General features: G+C 39.7%; 2 protein-coding genes and 1 long non-coding RNA gene across 4 annotated transcripts in view; 1 reads left to right on the top strand and 2 right to left on the bottom strand.

Annotated features, from left to right (window-relative positions):
• Positions 1–23,131, top strand: part of LOC134800861 (uncharacterized) — a 176,467-nt gene that overhangs the window by 88,341 nt on the left and 64,995 nt on the right. The gene's annotated exons all lie outside the window — the stretch shown is intronic.
• On the bottom strand, positions 155–10,786 carry LOC134800810 (coiled-coil domain-containing protein 103). Of its 2 annotated transcripts, XM_063773364.1 has the most exons (3): positions 10,659–10,786; positions 1,613–1,756; positions 155–305 (listed from the first exon to the last, which is right to left on the bottom strand). In XM_063773364.1, the coding sequence occupies exons 1-3, from the start codon at positions 10,775–10,777 to the stop codon at positions 194–196; spliced, it is 375 nt and encodes a 124-aa protein (XP_063629434.1). In that variant the 5' UTR covers positions 10,778–10,786; the 3' UTR covers positions 155–193. The 2 variants fall into 2 exon arrangements, with proteins under 2 accessions (XP_063629434.1, XP_063629436.1); XM_063773366.1 differs by lacking the exon at positions 10,659–10,786 and having other exon boundaries at positions 1,613–1,760.
• On the bottom strand, positions 16,588–18,247 carry LOC134800928 (uncharacterized). The gene has a single exon (XM_063773458.1). It carries the CDS (start codon positions 18,192–18,194, stop codon positions 17,025–17,027), a length of 1,170 nt encoding a protein of 389 aa, XP_063629528.1. The 5' UTR covers positions 18,195–18,247; the 3' UTR covers positions 16,588–17,024.

The following is a 23,131-nucleotide window of genomic DNA, read 5'->3' as shown; positions in this document are numbered from 1 at the left end:
AGCCTGGTGACAGACAGACGGACAGTGGAGTCTTAGTATTAGGTCCTTTGGGTACGGAACCCTAAAAACATTATGATACGACCCACCTAATGATTTTGTATAAGAACACTAAGAAAGTGAGATTTTAGAAAACAAAAATATTTTTTTATTTCCCATTTATTATGATAGATAATCAACATAATTTAAGCCATTTCTATTCCGTTTGACGCTTCGAACCGGCAGCGAACTGGTTCCATCCTCTCGGTGTCTTCTGCTTGTAGTCGGCCTTTTCTAGAGGCCTCAAGTGGGCTGCGGCCACGCGGTCCCTGTAACAAATTAGGTACTTGATATTACTCTCTGGCACAGCCACATTGTCGTTGGAAACAGGTAACAAATTTAAAAAATATAGGCGCGAACGGTGGATCTATCCACAGAACATTAGCTAGAATTTCGCCCCTTTTTGTACTGTCAATCATTTATAATCAAATTTTCGAAGCCGAAAGCGTGAGCATCGAATAAATCAGCGAGTGGTTTTCGTGGCCCTCTAGTAAAGAAGCTGAATTTTTAGGGAGAGAAAGGGAGAGATTTGAAAGAAGTTGTCTATATGAAGTTCATATAGACAACTTCTTTCAAATCTCTCCCTTTCAGAGCTACTAGTGTTCATATTATGAACACTAGTAGCTCTGTGAGTTATACCTAGACCTCGCGATTAGCTTAAAAATAAAAATAACTTACTTCGTTGAGTTATTATCACAGCGAACTTACAATGGTCTTGAGTGCCATATGTAATAAAGTTTATTGCAATTTTGCATTCAACTAATTTGCAATGTTATAAGTTCAGGCGACAATAGGCTGATTTGCCAGATATATAGTTTTGCTGCTACGGTTAAACACACGATTAAATCATAACCAGACAAAGACATAGAAGTTTTTGTGGCATAAACGAGTGTTTGAGAAAATGAAACATCGATAAATCTGTAATAGATTAATATTTAAAGAATGTATTTGTAATTCGACCTTCTTCGTCGTAGTCGAGTAAATCAGCAGACACTGAATTGTATTTCAGCTTTTTAAGCGACATTAAAGCACAAAAGATACGTTACACGAAGCATAAGCACCTTCTTTGTGAACTAATGGCTGTCTCTGAGATGTGCTTGAGATTTTATTCGAGATGCGCTGATATGACTGCTTGTGGCTTTTTTGTTTGAAATTAATACTAGCTCTTACAGTTTACTTCGCAAGGGTCATTTGGGAATAATTTGGGATAAAAGTGTGTAACGTATAAGATATGATTTAATATTGAAGATTGATAAGACCATGATAAGACGCAAGTGCCACGAAGATAGTAAGTAGGTACCTTTTTTAACCAAAAGCCGCAAGGAGGTTTACTATCTGTCGGCCTCTCATAGGCCTCTGTGAAAAACTTACCTATACTCCTCGTTAATCATAGACGTCATGGTAGTGCCTAAAGCATCGCATTTAATCGTACGTACCGTGTCGGCCTCACGTAGGCCCCCATTCAAAACTTACCCAAAAAGCTCATAAGCCTTAAGAGTATGCTTGCCGTTGTATTTCACGTCGTTCCCTAACCAGTATTCCGTCGGCCTCGCGTAGGCCTCCGTTTAAAACTTACGCAAACTCCTCATAGGTCTTGGCGGTATGTATGGCGTCGCATTTCACGTCGTTGACCTGCCAGTAGTGCTTGTCGGCCTCCACACACCCCCGAAGCTGGCCCTCCATAGCAGCGAAGTCCTCAACTCCCAAAGGCTTGTCCATCCTTTTAATTAAATAGATAACAACTATTAATAAGAAATTAATATGTAGGTACTGAAAGTTAAGTATAACGACGAGTGTCAGGGGAATACCTCACTTAACCCGTTACCAGGCTAAGGGATATATATATCCCACATACGGCAGTTCAAACATGTGTTCTATTTTCGATGAGTAAGTCTGATTTCGAATATTTATATATTTCGATTGTCATTTTTGAAATATCAGCCTGGTAAAGGGTTAATGAATGAACAATAATTAATGTGTACCTACTGTGTTTTCCGGAAAACGTTTTTTCCAAGTTGCGATTTCCGCCATTCGCAATTATTACCACTATATTTTTTCTCTATATCCTTTGCCTAAAAGCATTTCGAACTACGGTACCGTATCGAATACCGTACGTATTATGTGATCACTCCTTATGTGTTAGGGCTGATTTCGACGGCACGAGAACTCGCATGCGATTTTAGTTACATTGCGGACTGTTGGTTACGTTCAATTCAACCGACCGATCAAAACCCGCAATGTAATGAAACTCGCATGCGAATTCTAGCATCGTCTAAATGAGCCCTTATCCTGAATATCCAGTGATCCTATACTCATGGCTGCTACCAACGCTTGCTTATCATGTGATATTAAAAACCCCTAAATGTGATATGCGGCACAAAATGCGTAATCGATAACTGTCCCTACACGTTAATCGCCGATATAAAGTACATACATCTCCTAACAAATGTAGAGGTAAGTTTGTGCAAGAGGGATGTATGTTAACGGGTCTCATTAGTAGGTATTGTTGAAAAGAATAAACCGGCTAAGGGCCACCTGCACCATTCACTAACCCAGGGTTAACCGGTTAACCCTGGAGTTAGCATGGTTACAGTACAATTTGACACTGGGTTAACGGTTTAACCGCTTAACCCCGGGTTAGTGGGATGGTGCAAGTGGCGCTAAGTGCGTTATGGGCAACGCATAAGGAAGAGTTAATATTACACTTGTTTACTTGTGTTTTCGATTTCTTGGACAATATAAATTACTTATATAAAACATCGTTTGCAGAATAGAGTTTCCTAAATCTGGTCATTTCTACTCCAGCTATCTCTTCTCAAAAGTTTGCCGACCCCTGACTGTTAGAGCGTTTTCACATTGTCCGATCCGATATCGGATGTCGAAAGGAAGTAAAATGTAAGATATATGTGTTTCTTTGTATTTATCTATGCATTTAGTAAATCATTATTACTAAATAATCGCTGCATGTCGTACATTTTAGGAAATCGTCATGATTATCATCAAAACAATCATCATCATCAGGTCCACTTCATCAAATTGGTGGTTTTCGAGAGAAAATGCTCGAGTTGCTTAAGAAAACACCCAAATCACCCTACATGTGCATTTAAAAATTGAGGAGTTCCCTCAATTCCTCATGGATCCCATCATCAGAACAGCACCAGATTAATGTGGGACCACCTTGGAAGTACCTCCTTTCGAACAAAAAAAGAATTACTCAAATCGGCCCACGGGTCTCGAAGTAATCGATGAGCATACATAAAAAAAAAAAAAAAAAAACATAGCCACAACCGAATCCAGAACCTCCTCCTTCTATGAAATGGAAGTCGGTTAAAAACGATAAGTAACGCAAAAAAGGCGGACTCAATGCCAATGGCACTCTCCTGCAGCTGTTTTTGTCATAGGCGCCTTCAGACATCCGATATCGGAAAGGCACTTCCGATAAATTCAGCCATGTCGGAGCCCCGTCAGCTGTCGGATCGATAATATTTGTATGTGTAGGCATAATGCTTGTTGTAGTGTACGTGACTGCTAAAGACGGCGCCCGGGCGCGCCCCCACGGCATGACTACACGGATGCGGTAGTACTATTAAGCGGGCCACTGACGAGCCTTCCAAATGGATGCCGTTACAATGGATTCATCTAATGGACGGCATCCTAATATTAAACATTGTACGTTTTTGACATTCACTGACCGATTTTGGATTGCAGCCACGCTATTTGGACTGTTGGAAGGCTCGTCAGTGGCCACTTTTATTCTGTGACGGATGTAGGATCCTACATCCGATATCGGATCGGACAATGTGAAAACGCTCTTAGGTACATTTTTAAATCGCACTCTGTATGTTTATTTATCTGCCTTATATGTTTACTTTTAATTTCCGACGTATCAACTCAACACGGGTCATGGCCTCGTGGCCACGGAAGGAGGGTAAATAAATATAGTATTTGCTTGGGGCGTATTCAGAAATTCATATCGAATTGGTATAATGTTTTACGAACGGCGAGGCAGGCCGTTTTCCACGTTGTCTTGGGTTTTAATCTTTCGAGTGCTTATGGTCGTTTTATTTATTTATTTATACTAGCGACCCGTTCGGCTTCGCACGGGTTAACAAATTATACACCTAAACCTTCCTCAAGAATCACTCTATTGATAGGCGAAAACCGCATGAAAATCCGTTCAGTAGTTTTTGAGTTTATCGCGAACATATGAACAAACACACAGACAGACGCGGCGGAGGACTTTTTTTTATAAGGTGTAGTGATTATTCATATTTTTTATTGCACAATAAAAATAAGTTCAAATGGTGGACTTTAATGCCTTAAGGGCATTCGCTATCAGTCAACCATAGGGCAAAACAGAAATTCTCGAATCTACTTTTAAAAGAATAAACTGACCAAGTACGAGTCAGACTCGCGCCTCAAAGGTTCCAAATATAAATGAATACAAAAATACCTATACTACCTCGCGAGCAGAGCTTAAAACTAAATAAATGTATGGATGGCTCCGCCATTTTAAAAAATGTCTATAAACTAACACAACATAACATAATGGTGACATATGATGTGATATCCAGACATCGTACATTTTATAGCATTTTTGGTGCAGCGAAGACAGCGGAGTGGTGTTAATGTTAAAGGAATTGGTATAAACAATCTCAAGTATCTCAACCCTAATGATTAATTAGCGTTAATTACGTTAATATTAACCTTAATTTACCATTTCAGTTGGAATTATCTATACCAATTACCGTTAACACCACTCCGCTGCACCAAAAAGCTATAAAATTTACGATGTCTGGATATCACATCATATGTCACCATTATGTTATGTCACACAATATATATTGTTTACGTTTGTAAACTGTTTACGCTATGGCCTTTGATCGCGAGTGACGCGCGATGTTTAATAACCTATCAATAACATAAATCTAAACTATTCTGGTACGCAATTTTCTTACATTTGCTTACGTAATAGTACAATATCTGGGACAACGAGCTTTGCTCGGAAAACATAAAAACTCAAAAATGCGCGTTTTCCCAGAGATAAGTCCTAGCTAGATCGATTTATCGCCCCCGAAAACCCCCATATAGCAAATTTCATCGAAATCGTTGGAGCCGTTTCCGAGATCTCCGAAATATATATATAAATAAACAAGAATTGCTCGTTTAAACGTATGATTACGATAAAAGTGCGAAAAATAGGAGATTCGAAACGAGTGGCGATAAATTAAAACACTACTAAAGGCAGTGTTATAAATCGACACGAGTTCCGAGTTACCTATTCGCACATGTATCGTACAACGTTTTACAGTACATAGCTAGGGGCCTTTAAATTTTCGACATACTCACGTAATGTGCTAATTATTGCACTAGTGCGGTAAAGTAGCACCATATGTACTGTAAAAATACAAAAGATAATAATTGAAGTGTGCTAAAGGGAAGTCATCACTCACGTACGTGTACTTATTTGAACATTTCTTGAGTGCCGACTTTTAAGATTAGCCGACTGAAAAATACGTAAAGCAGGATGGGTGATTATATCTTGTAATTAGTGTTATAGAAACAAATAATTTACGCGATCACATAATTATTAAATCTGAATTTTAAAATTTTATTATTTATTTATTTATATCTATAGTTTGTCAAAGGACTGTCTCATTTCAATCATAGACAGAGAATCATACTATCTTTATCTTACACTAGTACTAGCACCCAAAAGAAAAGGATGAGTATAGTTTTCCTGGTTCTTACTGACTGATAAATTGGTTTGACTAACTATACTACTATTTTTATGGAAGCAGGAGCAGTCGCACGCAAGCTGGCGCTGTATTAAAAATAATAAATAAAATAAAATAAAAAGCTTTTATTTCAGGCAGTACCCATATACAAATTGCATTAAAACTAATTTAAAAACTAAAACTATACTGACACTGTAGAGGGGTGCCACTCATGTTAAAATAAATCAAGATCGCACATTTTAAGTGCAAGTCATTTTCTATTCTGGTCCATGTGAACAGAAATCCAGCGCTTAAACACCGGACTCCTTATATCGTCAGAAACAGCCACAAGTATTTTGTTGTCGGAAAGGCGCAGTCTCCTCCAGAACGAGGCAACGCGGGATCTCGTTACCGCGAAAAAGTCGGGGACCCCCGCGTCCGCGAACATGCCCGACGCGCTGCAGCACCGCGGCAGCCGCATAAGAGCCCGGAACGCGTCATTGTACTGAACTCTTATTCTGCTCATTGCCTTCTGCGTGAACGTTATCCACAACTGGGAGGTGTACATGCCTAAGCAGTATGCCTTGAAGAGTGTGGTTTTTACATCCTTGCTGCATTTAGAAAACCGCCGAGCGAGCATGTTGCCTCTGACGGCGAGGGCCCTTCGCTCGCGCTCAATGTCAGCATCGTCATGCAGCCGTTCCGTCAACAAGTGCCCCAAATACTTGAACCGCCTAACAACATTGATTTCCGACCCATTTAAATACACCGGAGGTACGCTGTCCGGCCCAGAACCCGACGCGAACACCATCATCTCGGTTTTGGAAACATTATATTTCAGTCCACGTGCATTACCATAATGCTCACAGACCGAAAGTAGCCTCCTCAATCCCTTGATTGAAGGGCTGAGCAGCACCATATCGTCCGCGTAACTAAGGTTATTTACACAAACATTTCCTACATGACAGCCGATTTTGGTGCTCCTCAGCTCTTCAATCAGGCCATTCACGTACAGGTTAAAAAGGACCGGAGAGGTAACCCCCCCTTGACGGACCCCACACTCTAGCCTATACTTGCTAGAGGTTGCGTCGCCCCATTTCACAACGTTTGTTTGGTTTCCGTACCAGAATTTCAGCAGATTAACCACTCTATTAGGCACTAGGGATGCACGTAACTTTGCCCACAAGATGTCATAGTTGACGAGGTCAAATGCGCGACTAAGATCTAAAAAACACGCATAGATCGATGTTTTGCGCGACGTGTAGTGACTGACGGTGCTTTTTAAGCTAAATATGGCGGCATCTGTCGAAAGACCGGGACGGAAACCAAACTGTGCATCATCAATTTCAATATTCTTAAGCAGCTCAGGATGAAGGAGGCGCTCTAATATTTTACCTAGTATAGTACCTAATGAGATAGGCCGGTAATTAGACGCAGAGCTAAGGTCGCCCGTTTTATTCTTGACAATTGGTACCACCGTAGTGCGCATCAATGCCTCAGGTAAATAACTATATTTAATACACAAATTAAACAGACGGCATAAATGTATAAAAATCTTGTCACTGGCCCAGAGTATGTGCTCGACACTGAGCCCGTCATGTCCCGGTGATTTACCACGTTTCATACTCAGTATGATTTTTGAGATTTCCTCACGTGTAAATTCTATGACTTCATTGTCGTGACTAGCTTCAGTATCGAGCACACGCTCCGCGGCCAGCGGGCTCACCTTGAATCTCCGCGCGAACAGCTCGGCGATACTGGACGGCTCCTGGCAGCCCTCCACGGATACAGGTAAACTTTGTTTGTAATTCAATTTCTTAGTTGCATGCCAAAACTTGATGAAATTTTTATTTTTTCTATATAAGGCCAAGATATTCAATTTAATACTTTCCTCATTTCTTTGACACCATTTTAATTTGTTTTTAAATACTTTACGACTTTCGCGCATGTTATCATATTCAGTACCGCTAGAGGGCCTCCCAGCAACCGTCCAGCACCGGAAGTACATCCTAGCTTTCTCATGGCTGTCTCTGACGTGATAGTTCCAACCGGGCACCTTCCTATGGCGCCTCTGTTCACATGTACCAGAACTCACTCTGATTTGACTACTAGTCAAATCAGTTTCTATTTTCAAACTGTCAACACGATTTTGCTACAATGGAATTTATATGAAACACTAGCATGTGACGTCGCATTCAAATTACCTTCTCTTTATAGTTTTAAATGGGTTTTAAAATAGAAAATGTGTCTATAAATAACTGGTGTCTACGTTTCTCTATTAATATTCTGGTCCTTTATTTCAGGCATGGTGTAAAATAATTTTCTCAAACATGCAATGAAATATTGATGTTATGTTCCTTATAATAGGCTGCGAAGTATGGCGTTTCAGGTGCGGCTAGGACAAAAGGTCGTTAATGGAATTTCATACACATCTTGCAGGCCTAGGCCGGCAAAGTCCTCTTTTTTAATTTTCATTTCACAGATATTTGTGACACAGCATCGTGGCATTCATCCATTAAAAAAAATTAGAGGCAGTATTTGCTTTATGGTTCGTAATGACACTCTGCCACTACGCCTATAAAAAAAAACAAAAAACAATGTTTGCTATAATTTGCAGTTTTATTTGTATAAAATCAACATGAACTTAATAAATAATACATTCTATAATTTTAAATTATAAATTTAACTACACAAATAAAACATTTAAAATATTTCATCTGAACGTTAGCGGTAAAAAGGTCTACTCAAACACGCGTAGTTATATTTTTTAAATTGTTATGGAGGTGAAGTTGAAAAATATTCATTCTGTTTTATTGGATTTATGGTGCGTTGTTGATTTTTTGACTTTAATATGAGTTCCGACGAAATAATGAAATTAATATTAATTGTAATCGTAGGCGTTGGAATTGGCAGCGTAAGCAGAATTGATTTTAATAACTTGCTGCCTCTGCCGCCAAGTCAAAGACGAAGTATGTATATGGTTGCTTATGGCAATTTTATTATTTGAGAAACTAAGAAAAATGGCTTACAGTTTATTAGAAACAGTTTTGTGGCATATTTTAAATGGATGTAACTAAAAATTCGTCAACACTGTGGAAATTACACTTATTTACTCCGTGCATAAAGCAACGATGTATGTGAAACATGATATCAACATGAAAGACTATGTAAACTTATGTGACGAAAACGACAGTCAGACGGATACAAGGCGAAAAAATCAAAGATACATGAAAATATACGGGTAGTAAAAATACACGACTCGTGTAAAACATACGCGTGATAATGATATAGGTACGTGTTGGTTATATTTTGGGTTTACTTTACTTTTAGTTTTTTCTATAAATAAAACTTGGGTTTCGTGGATTTTTTATTTTATTTATTTCATTGCATGTTTGGGAAAAGCACTATACATACCTCGGCGGGAAATGGGGTTGCCCGCGCTCAGACCTATCCGGCCTCGCTTCGCTCGGCCGTCTATATGTCTTCGGCCGGCAACCCCTTTCGTCCCGGCCTCTGTAGTAATGTACTATTAAATACAGTCAAATACCCTATCGTAGGGAGAAACCGTCGCACACGCCCGCACCAGTTAGAGTTTTCATACTATAGATATAGATGGTCAAGCAAATCTTGTCAGTAGAAAAAGGCGCGAAATTCAAATTTTCTATGAGACGATATCCCTTCGTGCCTACATTTTTCAAATTTGCCGCCCTTTTCTACTGACAAGGTCTGCTTGACCAACTATAATTTCCGACAACCCGCTCACCCGCTCCGTGCGACCGCGCCACCTAGCGGACGCCCTACAACTTTAACTACCTATGGTCAAAGAGCATATAATCACTACGTTCTACCAAAAAGAATAGATAGTATAGAGGGGTCCTGTCATTGTAAATTTTGTAGTCACTGTAAATTTACTGCCATCTATCGACACACGACTAAAACTCAAAATGAAAACGTATAAAGTTATCAAAAAATCAATATATATGGATAAATGATTTTATTATTTTTATATCGTTTTGATCCATGTTCATTCACTGATAATGAAATGATGCCTCGGAAATCAAGAAAAAGTCATTCTCGGATAGATGGCGCACACACCTTTGGCCTATGCTCGGCTAGATGGCGTGACGACACCGTTTCATATTTAACAATTTTAACACATAGATATCAGTGAATGAACATGGGTCAAAATGATATAAAAATAATAAAATCCAGATATAAATTTTTTTTTGATAACTTTATACGTTTTCATTTTGAATTTTAGTCGTGTGTCGATAGATGGCAGTAAATTTACTGTGACTACAAAATTTACTATGACAGGACCCCTCTATACTATATATTCACTTTGGTTCTACCTATGGTTGTCAAGATCCTGTCATGAGCATACATCGTTATCGCGGGATCAACAACGATTTGACAGTAGTGAAAGATTATGACAAATAAATAATAACAGAAGTGACATTCCTATTGAGTTACGTTCTTATGTACCTATCGGCTCAAAATGTAGCAGAATCGAATTTAAATAAAAGTGTGGTCATCTATTACTAAAATCACATAAAATACTTTAAGAAGTAAATACTGATATAAAAAATTAAATACATTGGTAACTTGGTTTTCAAGTTGACATGTTGACTTATAGGTAGGCATTTACATAGTGAAATACGAGTCTAATTGACCTTTTCCTGCGAAAACTTCATGCTAGATATGAAGAACATCTTAGAGGTTTAAAATGTGTAGGCAGAATATACCACTTTTACAAAACGGACGTTCTGTTACATGTGTTCTGTGACAGGCTTGTTTTTGCTCCCGCGATAACGATGTATGGTCATGAGGATTTGACGTACTTACCTACATGAAGAAACCTTCATCTAAGATTCTAAGGTTACTTAACTATTCTATTTAACTTACGTTTGATTTTGACCTCGATAACCCACGATTCGGTACAGATATAGAAATATTAATTTTTCAATTAAATAAGCAAAGAAGAAACAACTAAATACAACAGAACACAGCTCCAATTCATTCATCCAATGACATTGAATAAAACAAGTTGAGTTACCATAGCAGCGGTTGGTAATGGCTTAAAGCAAGTATACTTTATAGATTTGCCACTTGCGTGCGCCAGTGAGGGACAGGGAATATTAGGCAAAGCTCTGCGTAGGTGGCACCACTAGCACATACAGTAAACAAACCTCATTGACATCATCAATGACACATCATGCGTCACTAGGTCAATCACATGGCCTACCGTGAAACACTACAATCGAAAGTCGGTTTCTGCCTCTCTAACGCTCTTGCTTATTCGATCGATAGAGAGGCAGATAAACAAATTTCGATTTTCGCGTTTCGCGGTAACCTGTAAACCAACCGCCTTGGGGCATCAATGTCATAGCGAAAACTTGTAAAAAAAAACCGGCCAAATGCGAGTCGGACTCGCACACGAAGGGTTCCGTACCATTATCTATAACAGAGATATATATAACCCTCTATACTCTCTGTCTATAAAAACGGTGACCCATCCAAGTACTGACCCCGCCCGACGTTGCTTAACTTCGGTCAAAAATCACGTTTGGGGTCATCCATTAATTACATCACACGTTTAGGGGGAGGGAGGGGGTCAAGAAAATGTGACATGTTGTGACAAGGGGGAGGAGGAGTTACAAACTTTGTGACGTCACTTTAACTTCATCAGTAACCGAAAATGTAACTAAATTATTTTATACGCTAATATACATTTAAATAACAATTTTTTGGAACGATAATCGTTTTTATTCGTTTAATTTTATTTCTTAATCAGTTTCGGGTTATAAAATTACTAATATTTCTTTTGTCAAAAATATTTAGATATAATATTAAATGAAAAATTGCCGATTTCGTTGAAGAAATGTGACGTCACACCAGGGGGGAGGGGTTTGCCAAATGTGACCAAGTGTGACAAGGAGGGGGGGAGGGGTAAAAAAACCTAGAAATTCGTGTGACGTAAATGACGTAATTAATGGATGACCCCTCTGTTGTATGGGAGCCCCACTTAAATCTTTATTTTATTCTGTTTTTAGTATTTGTTGTTATATTAGCGGCAACAGAAATACATCATCTGTCTGTCGGTTCGTGAGATACAGCCTGATGACAGACGGACGGACGGACGGACGGACAGCGGAGTCTTAGTAATAGGGTCCCGTTTTACCCTTTGGGTACGGAACCCTAAAAACTGTTTAAGGCATAAGTTACTCTATGGTTTACTAAACAAATTAGTGCTCTGGCGCCAGAACATTGCAGTAATACTCCTATTCCTGACAAACCAAAAACAATCTACGTTAAGTATTTATTATAATCGGGTTCATTTTTAACCATCAAGCACTGGTGGGTAGACAGAAAATCATGACAAGGACATACATTTATAACGCTTTCTCTGCTACTCCTACTGAAAGTTCCTAAAAGACCATTCCGTTCGGTCGTTTCCTTCACCTTCCTTGTTATATCTATAAGACTAGCGACCCGCCCCAGCTTCGCACGGGTCAACAAATTATACACCTAAACCTTCCTCAAGAATCACTCTATTGATAGGTGAAAATCGCATGAAAATCCGTTCAGTAGTTTTTGAGTTTATCGCGATACAAACACACAAACAGACGCGGCGGGGGACTTTGTTTTATAAGGTGTAGTGATAATATGGATCCATAACACTACATGACTACACGCTCGATATCTTGATCCTTGATACCTACTCAGTGATAAATCGCTGGCCCAATATTACAGGGTTCTATGTTACATTTTCAAAATAGTTGAAATTAGACTTAATGTCACTATGACAATTTTCAAATTTCAGTTCGATAAAAGTGAAACATAGAACCCTGTCATATTGGGGCAGCGAAATATCGTACGTGTCGCAATCATCAAGAGAACTTGTGACACCACAATCCCCAGTTATTCTTTTCAATAAACCCAGTATTTAGCATAAACAATACGCGGCTAAATTAAAATGCTCAGGCCGGCGCGCGCGGCACCTTAAACATTCCAATCGACGATATTGCGGACAACTATTTCATAAGACCGCATAATTGGAATTGCCGCTAACACCTCAAGCGCATTAGGGCGGCGGCGCGCCGGCGGTCGGGATGCTAGGGAGGGACGCAGTACCGTCTTTGCCATAAAGCACACGGGGCCCGTGCCCAGGGCCCCCAGCCCCCCATCCTCAGGGGGCCCTGAAGGACAGACAGTAACATTATATTTGATTACCTATAAAAAATTGAAGATCATAGTAGAAAAATGTTAGTTTAATTCGCTTACTTTCCAAAAGGGCCCCAAATTCTTATGTGCCCAGGGGCCCCAGCATAGTTTAAGACGGCCCTGGAGGGACGTTCCAACCGCGACTATATAGTACGTTTTTTACCCGACTACGGCAACGCAAAAGGAGGGTTATGATTAGCATTAGAAAAAAGGTAAGCGATCTTGACGTGTCTTTTTGTTAAAAAACACCTTTTAAAAATAAGTCACAGCATGTAACAAATATAAATCATATATTATGTACGACTATTTACATTCTTTTGCTTTCATAAGTAATATAAACTAATTTTTAAAAGCGTTTTTCAATAATTTTCTATAAAAAGACACGTCAAGATTGTTTACCTTTTTTCTAATGCTAAAAAACGAACATAGATGTTGCTGCATGCGCCGCAAAAATCTTCTTCTTCTTGCCCTTATCCCACGTTATGTGGGGTCGGCACAACATGTTTTTCTCTTCTACTCTCCTCTCTCTTTCGTCACCTCAGCTCTCACTCCTTTTTTCCATACCACGGTAACCTACTGCTCCTCATCTTCTCCGTTACCGGTGCTACTTTCAAACTAAAACTTCTATGAAATTATGACGTATAAATATCACTTGCACTGCGTGTGGTATCAAAATGGTTGCAGACTTATCTTGGTCTAACTGTAGGCCGCTTAGAGAGTTGCGTTTTATACACGCATAAGCTCTTTTTTGGAAGCGCGTGTATGCGCGTATAGGCGCGCCTCTTGTCAAATGTAGCGAAATAGAGCGCGCGTGTAAGCGTGTATGCCGAAACGACCACACACGCGGAGAAAAAAAACGCTAATGTGAAACCGGTCTACGAGTATCTTTTATTCCGAAGACGCGAACTTTAGATTAAAATTCTACAACCATATTTAATTATGATTTAGCTTATGAAAGTTCCAACCACTTATTTGTGACCGAGATATTGCGAACTAAATAGATGATGACGGGTTGCATAATAACTAAGTATATTTCCGTAAATATTCGAATTGAAAATGGCATGAGTCATACTAACATTTGATTAATCTTACGGTTTAATTCAAGTAATTTATTCATTCATGCAACGCAACATGTTTCGGAGAGTGTGCATGACGTATTCTGCTCTTCTAAAGAGGTTTTTATATAGTGTATTTTATATTCATAATTTTATATTTGGTTTTAGAACCTTGTCACTGTAGAACAATTGGAATTTTACGTTGCTATAGTAGTCTACAAAACATCCTCGTCTTACCAAGACCTATTCGTGTAATTTTCTCTGTAATACAAGTGTGCTTCGTTTAAAAGGTGTTTCTGTGATAGCGCGACCATTACAGAGAGCGAAAGTATATTTGGCGCGGCGTGCCATATCTTTTGTTTCCTTCTAATTACCTGGCATTACGCCCCCTCTCATCATTGTAAACTGATGGCCTACCGCGAATCACGTTCGACGTGTTGCCTTTCTACCGCACTTGTAAATTCGTGCGTAAGTGTGACAGGGAGGCAACACGTCGAACGTGGTTCGCGGTAGGCTCTCTGTATGCAACTTCATGAAAGTAGGGCTTTCGCTATTTTTTTCACCTTTTATAATACTTTTTTTTTGTTAGCCTAGTTTAATAGTGTCCCATTGCTGGGCAAAGGCCTCCCCTCCTTTCCTCCACTCAACCCTATCGTTTGTACGTTCCCGCCAATCCGGATTAAATGCGTCCAAGTCGTCCCGACATCTCCTTTTTGGTCTGCCTGCACCCGGCCAGCGCCATCTATGGTGTTCCGTGGGTCCCACTCGTACCCACTAATTATAATACTTACTCAAGGAAATCGTAATAAACCACCTCTGCGGGTGGCCTGCGAACGTCACGGATTCCTTTAACGCGGCCGGACAGTTCTCATCGCTTTACGAGTGCTGGCGATGTAACTTTAAGAAGACCGTAAGGGCCGATACAGACTGACTGCAACCCGACTCTATCATAAGACTAGAGTTAGACCAAGAAAAGTCTGCAGCGATTTTGATAGCCCACGCAGTGCAAGTGTTATTTTAAACGTCAAACTTCTATGAAATTATGACATCTTCTATGAAAATAACACTTGCACTGCGTGGACTATCAAATTCGCTGCAGACTTTTCTTGGTCTAACTCTATCAGAGTCTAGTAAATAAAGAAGACTGAACACTCCATACAACGGCGCAAGAGTCGTAAATATTGTTTTTACATTTTAGTTGTACATATTTGCGTAGGAAAACTGCCACCGTACTGCTATATTTTAGTCATTATAATTTTATTTAAATTAGTTATTATAAAATGGCGATAATAAAATTTGTGGCTAAGCTAAGAGCATAGAGTTAAAACAAGAAAAGTCTGCAACGATTTTGATAGCCCCCCGCAGTGTAAGTGTTATTTTAAACTTCTATGAAATTATTACATATAAATAACAGTTGCACTGCGTGGGCTATCAAAATCGCTGCAGACTTTTATTGGATCTCTATTAAGGGTTGAAATAAAAAACCGGAAAAGTACGAATCGGACTCGCCGACCAAGGGTTCCTTACTTTTTAATATTTGTTGAAGTAGCGGCAACATCATCTGTGAAATATTCAACTCTGTGAAATAGCTAGACAGCTATCACGGTTCATGAGATACAGACTGGTGACAAGACAGACAGACAGACAGACGGACAAACGGACAGTGGAGTCTTAGTAATAGGGTCCCGTTTTTACCGTTTATCGGTGGTATATAAATATCGGTACATTTTAATGGATCGCTCGGCTTCGGTACGCATTGGGAACAGCCTAAATCTAAGATGGCGTCATGGTCAGGTGCAACTGCTATTTATTCAAAGCTTCAGTCACTAAGTTACACCGAACAGTCGATGTTCTTTATTATTTACTTGGTTGGCGCAATGACCCAATAATTACAAAATGAGTTTTGGCCTCAGACACAAGAGCACGCCATTTTGCTCGGTCCCATCCCCATCTTTCGCCAACGCCACAGAATAAATAATAGTACTAGGTACAGAAGACTCACTCTCTAACAAAACGCGTCTGTTACGATCAGGACAGACATGGCCGCTAGGTGGCGACAGCGCCACGCGCGGCTTATGGCTAACCACCAAAATTGGTGTGGAACGGATGTACTTTTAGCTACCTGTAGCAAAGCGACGAAATCGCGGAGTGAGCCACGCTTGCCAACGCCGAGCTCCTTGATACCTACCTACTTAGGATGACCTGAAGGGGTTCACCCCTAGGTCCCCTATATTAAACTTCATTCGATATTGTGACAAGCGTTCACGTTTGCGTCATGTTTTATGTCTATTTTTGTATGAGATTTTGACCGCGCACCAAGCGGGACATTTTGGAAACTCAAAATCCTATACAGAAATTTTTCACTAGGGGTACTGCAAGACATCTTCCATTCGATCGGCCCAAATATGCTCTTTTTACTGAGCGATCTTCTTCCTTCCTTGATTTTCACTTTCGTCAAAAATGGACCACGAGGTTGACTTTGCCGATTTAGCATTAGGAACCGAAGTGCATTGTTTAAGCTCAGCCAAAAATTTTAATTTAAAAACATTGTAGTCTCGATCAGACGGAATTCACGGAATAGAAATACTTTATTCGTAAACACAAACACAGAATAGAAAATTATACAAAAAAGAAAACAGAAACGAAAACGTGCCACGAAATGGTCTCATATTATGTGATGTTGACGACTACCATCGCTAATCTTCCGATGAGACCATCAGGTTATAAATCACTGCAGTTAACAAAAATAATCAGCAAATAAAGAAGAAATATAAAACTAAGAAAAATAAACTTATAATTAATTATTAAATAAATGTAAAAGTACCTACATAAAAATATGCAACTTAGATAACAAAGGATACATGAAGGTATATTAATAACATTAAATTTACATTATGAGGGAGTCCGAACCCACGTTGGCCTTGCAACATTGGTCTGCGCGGACTGTCTTGTTAATAATAAAATAAATCAGTTCCTCCCTTAAGTCGGCGCCTCACAGCAGTCCCCACTCCACGTAGTTATTAAGTATACCATTAAAACGCTCTTGAAAAAGCGCGCTACCCTCCACCGCAACCGCGGTTGCATCTGAGTCCTTATCAAAAGCCGGGGCATTTTCTTTATCCACCAACACCACAGGCAAACACGCCACGCCTATAGCTAACCCCAACATTGCACATTTTTCCAGGCGCGATCTGTACTTATTCTCCGGGTATACCTGCTCTGGATCGACGCGTAGTCTAAGCAAGGATGCCTTCAGCTTCTCATAGTACAGATCCAGTAATTCATGGTAGTGGACACGGCGGAATGATTCGTCGGTGGCAGTAAAAATGAAGTACATAATATCGGCCACAGCATCTGCATCGTGCACATTCTGAAAGTCAACGACACATAACTCTAGCTTCCCATTTCTACGTCTTTGCATTAAGTTGCTTGGCTTGAAATCCCCGTGAATCAATACTTTGTCGTTACCTCTTCGGTAACAATCCATGATAAGTTGAAGAAGACTCTTCGGTGTTTTAAAGTACTTTTCAAGTTTGTCCCTATGTTTTTCTGCTGAGGAGAACGCATTGGCCAGCAGTTTAGACGACATGCTTCCAATCCAAATAACTAGTTTAGATTCGTCCAACGTTAAATATTCGTTGGCTTGTTTAAATCCCTCTGGATCATACTGGGAGTAAGCTAGCGAAAGAGCATGAAACTGCGCAATCAATGCAATCCCCGCAGACATGTACTCGAAATCCGCAGGTGTTTGTCTTTCATATTCCTCATAACCTTGAGCAATCAAGTCCTGTATTACCAGAGTTTCGTTCAAATATTCGACGCTGCTGCCATAAAGCGTTGGCTTACGGAATCTATGCTCCATTGGAACGTTCCACATATCTTCTAGCTTCTCATATTGCTTCCATAATGTCTTGTAGAAGTACAGCTCGATAGTAAATGGACAAGGAATGATAGGGCTATTCAGTCGTAATTTTTCGATCCACGCGGCTGTTTTTGCGAAAAGCTTCATGTCGGTCTTCCCTTTTGCACGAAATGTCACGTAGGAGAGAGAAGACATAATGCTAGACCCATTGCCGTCCCTTTCCGTGACCACAAAGTCGTCAAACTCATGTTCTTCTGTTATTTTCTTTAACAAGTCCTGTTTAGATAGTCTCACTTGCATTGTTGAAATTGCGACTGTGTTTTAATTTAGGTCACACTGCTATATACTGCCGTTTAGATTAATTAATCAGTCAATAAGATCAATTAATTAATTACGTTTTACATCACTCTCATTTCCATTGACCTATTTATTTACGCTAACAGAAGATAATGTGGAATAGTTTATTGTTTATTTATAAAAGTTAACTAACAAAGGATGCGACCCACCATCTTTTTATGCAATCTTTGCGCACACTTGAAATTCCACGGGTGCCACCTTGGCCCTTCGACGCTACTTTGGCCAAAGACTATTTATATGTTTATTATAGAACGAACTACACGGATTTTTCTATGTCCGAATGTTCTCCTCTGAAGTAGGGCTAAGATGGCCGACTCTTTATCATTTTTCACCATGCCTGTCACGTTCTAAAAAGTATGTAAGTGCGAAAGTGACGCATGACGTGACAGGTGATAAAAATGCGAGCACGCTACCGCTGCAGGTCGCATTTCTCAAACGATTCTCGTGAGTAGGCAGGTTTCATTTCTTGGAAAATCGCGAGGTCTACAGCTCACAGACCCACTAGTTTTTTTTAAGTGGTAATTTACATACATTCTAGCCAGTTACAGGGCTAGGGCACAAGAAAGTCGGCTAGATTTTTTTTTTCAAAGAATGAAAACATTAAATTAACATTATCCACAGATTATTATCTTACTTTGACATTTCGTCACATTATTATTACATGAATCTACTTGTTCGCCGTTCTTTCATGATAACCCTATTTATTGCACATGCGCATATATTACACATTACATTATATAACACGATCGCGGACGGTAAGTGACGCAGCGGCGTCATAAGTCATAGGCCAAAAGAAACAAAAGACTACGCGACTGCTATAGCATTCGTAACCGCAAAAGTGAAAGTAGCTGTACCATGAGTTGACACTTGAAGTTTACATTAGCGACTGCGTAAACTCGATCGCAATCCATCTCGCACGTCGCAATTTTCCTTCCACATAACAAACAACGCACAACTTTATGCTTTCATCCATTGCCAATTCCAATAGACCAGGTAAATGAAAATTCTACATTAAAACCATTTCCAGAAAGTCTATAACAGTAGAATCAATTTGTGAAGACGTTCATCCATAACGTGCGTTTAGAGAGACTTGCAGGAGTTGCAGGAGGAGAGGGGAGCAGTGCGTGTAAAGGCGTGTCCAGACGGGGACAATTTTTCGCCAATCTGATTAAATTGTCCGATCAAATCAGGCCGTGCGGAGGCAAACGCCAATTTGGCTCGCAAAGCAACCACGCAAGCATACCAATTTGTGACGCCAGTATTTTCGTTCTGGGGCATTTTTTATTAGAGGCCTCTCATATCACCATAAATCTAAAATTGGTGATTAAATTGGAGATTGACACCAATTTCATTTCTGATCAAATCGGTCGATTTGATCATCCCGTCTGGATACCGCTTAATGCATCGTGCAAGTGCGGCGCTAGCTGCGCATGTCATGTGGACCACAGCACATGCTTTATCGTCACTTTATAAACGCTTGCTTAATTTCCATAGTCACAGTGACAATAGTATCAGGCCCCGTAGCAGGGGTGCGAAACTCCTGACTTCGGTCAAACTCGGCTCCGCTCGGCTCAGCATTGCTCCGAGCAATTATTAGGGTTGGCACCACTTGACTTCCTTTTGCGTGCACGACCACAGATAAGATAATCACTTGATTTTTGACAACCCTAAATAGCCGAAAGGGATAGTGCCATATATTAGAAAGGGACAGCATGATTCGACCCTGAACCGCTGTCAAACTTCGTTTTTGTAGGAAGTTTCCTTTCTGTACGGTAGTACTATTAATTATTCTGTGCCCGTAGACAACATGCCAATCGCTGCCGCTCCGTACCGAACGAAACGCAAAGACTGTCACTGTCACACTAATATGGAAGAGTGATAGAGAGACACAAAGCGATTCGATAGCGAAGCGCAAGCGATCGTCAGCTTGGCTAGGCCTCCAGGTCCCTGAGGGGCTACCGCGAAAACCGAAATTCGCAAATTGCGGGGATCTTTCTCTTATAATCCAATGAAGGTGTTTAGGTATTGGGTACCCTATGGGGAGATGAGGTAAACTAAGGTTAACTTTACAACACCGATTTATTCTGACTCCAATTAATTATCTCAGAAGGTTACGCAAAATATATTTAAATACAAGGACGGGACAAGGACCAGGCGGCGCCGCGATATCGAACTAGTTAATTAAGTATGTGCGCAGTATGCCTTGCGCTGAGCGACTGCCTGGGCTAAATGCTCCTTCGAACTGTATACCGAAAATGCTGACTCTAAATTGCGTCACCGCCATGTCCCTACAGGTGTAATTAGAGTGACAGAGAAAAATGCCCGCAATTTGCGAACTTCGATTTTCGCGGTTATAGCCCTGTGACCGACGTTGCAGTTGGCGTGCAGTTCCCATACAAATTGCAGTCGGGTTGCAGTCCGTCTGTATCGGCCCTAGGTAAGGTACGAAATGGGTCAGAAATTATTTTTTTTGACTGTACTACCCTTTAAGAGCAAGATGTAATCAAAAAGTATAATAGACCCTATGCCCCTATCCGATTGTTACCTACTCCTGTCAGACAAGTGACGGAAATATAATAATGTGATATATTTTTAGAACCGGCTCAAAATGCCCTTTCATTTAATACCACACACGATAGTTTCTGAACAAAAAATATTTTTTTTTCCATACAAAAAAAGATGACGTCATAACTCCTTTCCGTTTGTTTTTTTTTTTTGGTGCATCGGGTCAAATTGATTCAAATGGCCTAAAGATTAATCGTGCCGATTTTCATACCTTTAACACCATTTGCAGCTGATTTTGGCCAACCGCTAGCACTAGTACACGGCACGGTGTAAATGTCGACCTTAATGGCCAGATTGCAAATGAGACCGATGTTTAATTGATTTCTCATTATCGCTCGCAAATTGCGGGTTATTTGTTCAATAGTGCAAAGATTCATTTACAACAAGTCAAAGTAGACAAGGCAGCTTACAAAACAATTAAAAATAATACCATTTCGAAATACGTAAAATAAAATTTCATTATTATATGCGCTAGCGACTGATATGTTTGAAGTCGGTGCCAAGCCAATTATCGAACGAGCGAGCGAAGCGAAGCGAAGCGAAGTTCTTACATTCGACTTGGATCACGCGGCTGGCTAGCGGCACGTCCCGGCATTTCGATGTTTTTAAGCTGAACTGTCAGAAGATAGTTTGATACTCAAGAACTTAAGTAAATTTGTTCTAATTTAAATGAAATTGGGTAAACGTGTAGTTGAGGGCATTATATTTTAGTCATTAAATTATGAGCAGGCTCGATCAAGGGATTATTGAGAGAGAAGAGCTTAGAAGGCCAAAAAGCTGTTTGTGAGAGGTCTTAAATTGCTATTCTGGTCATTTTATTTGCAAAAAAACATGGTCGAATTTAGTATCAAATGAAAGGGCTCGGTTTGCACTTTTATAAAGCCCCCTCCAGACTATGCGTGTGAATCGCGGGCGAAGCCGCGAACGCGAGTGTGGAGTCGATTTCGCTGTCTGCGAAAATCGACTACACACTTGCGTTCGCGGCTTCGCCCGCGATTCACGCGCATAGTCTGGAAGGGGCTTAATATCGTTTTTAAATTTACCATTTTGAAATAATTAGCAAGATACAAATAAAATAATATAAACATAATATAGGTATTTGACATTTGACAGGAAATATTTCGGCTTAGCACAGATACAGTTTATTTTAATCTCTATGATTTCTATGATGACTTAAATCCAGGGGAGGGACCAGGGGGGGGACACTAGGAATGTAGTTAACGTCAGTAAAGATACAGGCGACTTCTATATCTTGCTCCCGACAACATTAGTTGACTTCCGATTACACAAACTACGTCACCAGATGTCACTATAAAATGTAGTGTAGTGGCATTAATATTTAAATTAAAATAAGTACGAATTAATATTTGTAATTATTATAATTTTCAATTAATTTTGCGACAAAATAAGAATTTTGTTAAAATGTGATTAATTATGCTGTTTGTTTATGCTGGCAACACATGCATAATCGCCAAGACCATGCCAAGACATGCAATTTTTTTGCTGTCACTGGAAGAGGGTACCTAAATTTAAAATATTTTAGTGATGGTTGACCCATTTTATTCGTTATGATTCTGGAGGAAATTCGATTATAGCCCGAATGAAAACACATGCCCTGTTGTGAAAACCCCCAGAAAGTGCGTTGAGTTGTATCTCTGTTGCTCCGCCTTGTCGTTGAGAAGTAATTCCAGTTCTCTGCATTCGCTGATTTATGTGTTGTGTATTGTGTTTGTTATTTTGTGTTCTGTGTTATTTTCTTATTAACGTGTATTTTCTTGTGTGTGAATGCTTTTTTACCTCACGCTTTCTTTTCTATTGTTTACCTAAAATTGTACTTTCCTAGCGATAATGTGGTGTAAAACATGTATTACTCTCGGCAGCAAAGTTTGCTCGCTTCTCGTGACTCTGCAACGGTCAAGATTCCAGTTTTTTAATCTCTCTATACACTACTAATTTTGGAATATTTCGCATGTTTTGACCTCGATATAAGCACGAGAGGTAAAGAGAACAAGTTTACGAGTACACTTACTCTGTTGTCTCTGTTACTATTTTCCCTGCACTTATTTAATTACTTACGCTATCAACAAAATTAAAGCAATAAACATTTTACTTTAATATTCTGTTTTTTTTATTCCATTATTGATAACATTAACCTTTTCCACATAATGTTAGGTCTACTTGGGCGGTTTACAAGTACATTTTTTGTTTATTTTCTTGTAAACAATTAAAGTTATTTGTTACAAGAAACCAAACAAAAATGGACTTGTAAACCGACCAAGTAGACCTAATATTACGTGGGACGAAAGTACACGTAT

The sequence above is a fragment of the Cydia splendana genome, chromosome 20 (assembly GCF_910591565.1).
Source record: "Cydia splendana chromosome 20, ilCydSple1.2, whole genome shotgun sequence".
Classification (NCBI taxonomy): domain Eukaryota; kingdom Metazoa; phylum Arthropoda; class Insecta; order Lepidoptera; family Tortricidae; genus Cydia; species Cydia splendana.
Note: the sequence above shows the minus strand (reverse complement) of the source record. Positions and strands in the feature narration are given on the sequence as shown.

Coding starts and splice junctions, on each gene's coding strand:
- LOC134800810 (XM_063773364.1), bottom strand. CDS start 10,777: ATGAATGAATTGGAGCTGTGTTCTGTTGTATTTAGTTGTTTCTTCTTT. Junction 1,757..10,658: donor TATCGAGGTCAAAATCAAAC/GTAAGTTAAATA, acceptor TTTAATTAAAAG/GATGGACAAGCCTTTGGGAG. Junction 306..1,612: donor AAGACCTATGAGGAGTTTGC/GTAAGTTTTAAA, acceptor AATTTGTTACAG/GGACCGCGTGGCCGCAGCCC.
- LOC134800928 (XM_063773458.1), bottom strand. CDS start 18,194: ATGCAAGTGAGACTATCTAAACAGGACTTGTTAAAGAAAATAACAGAA.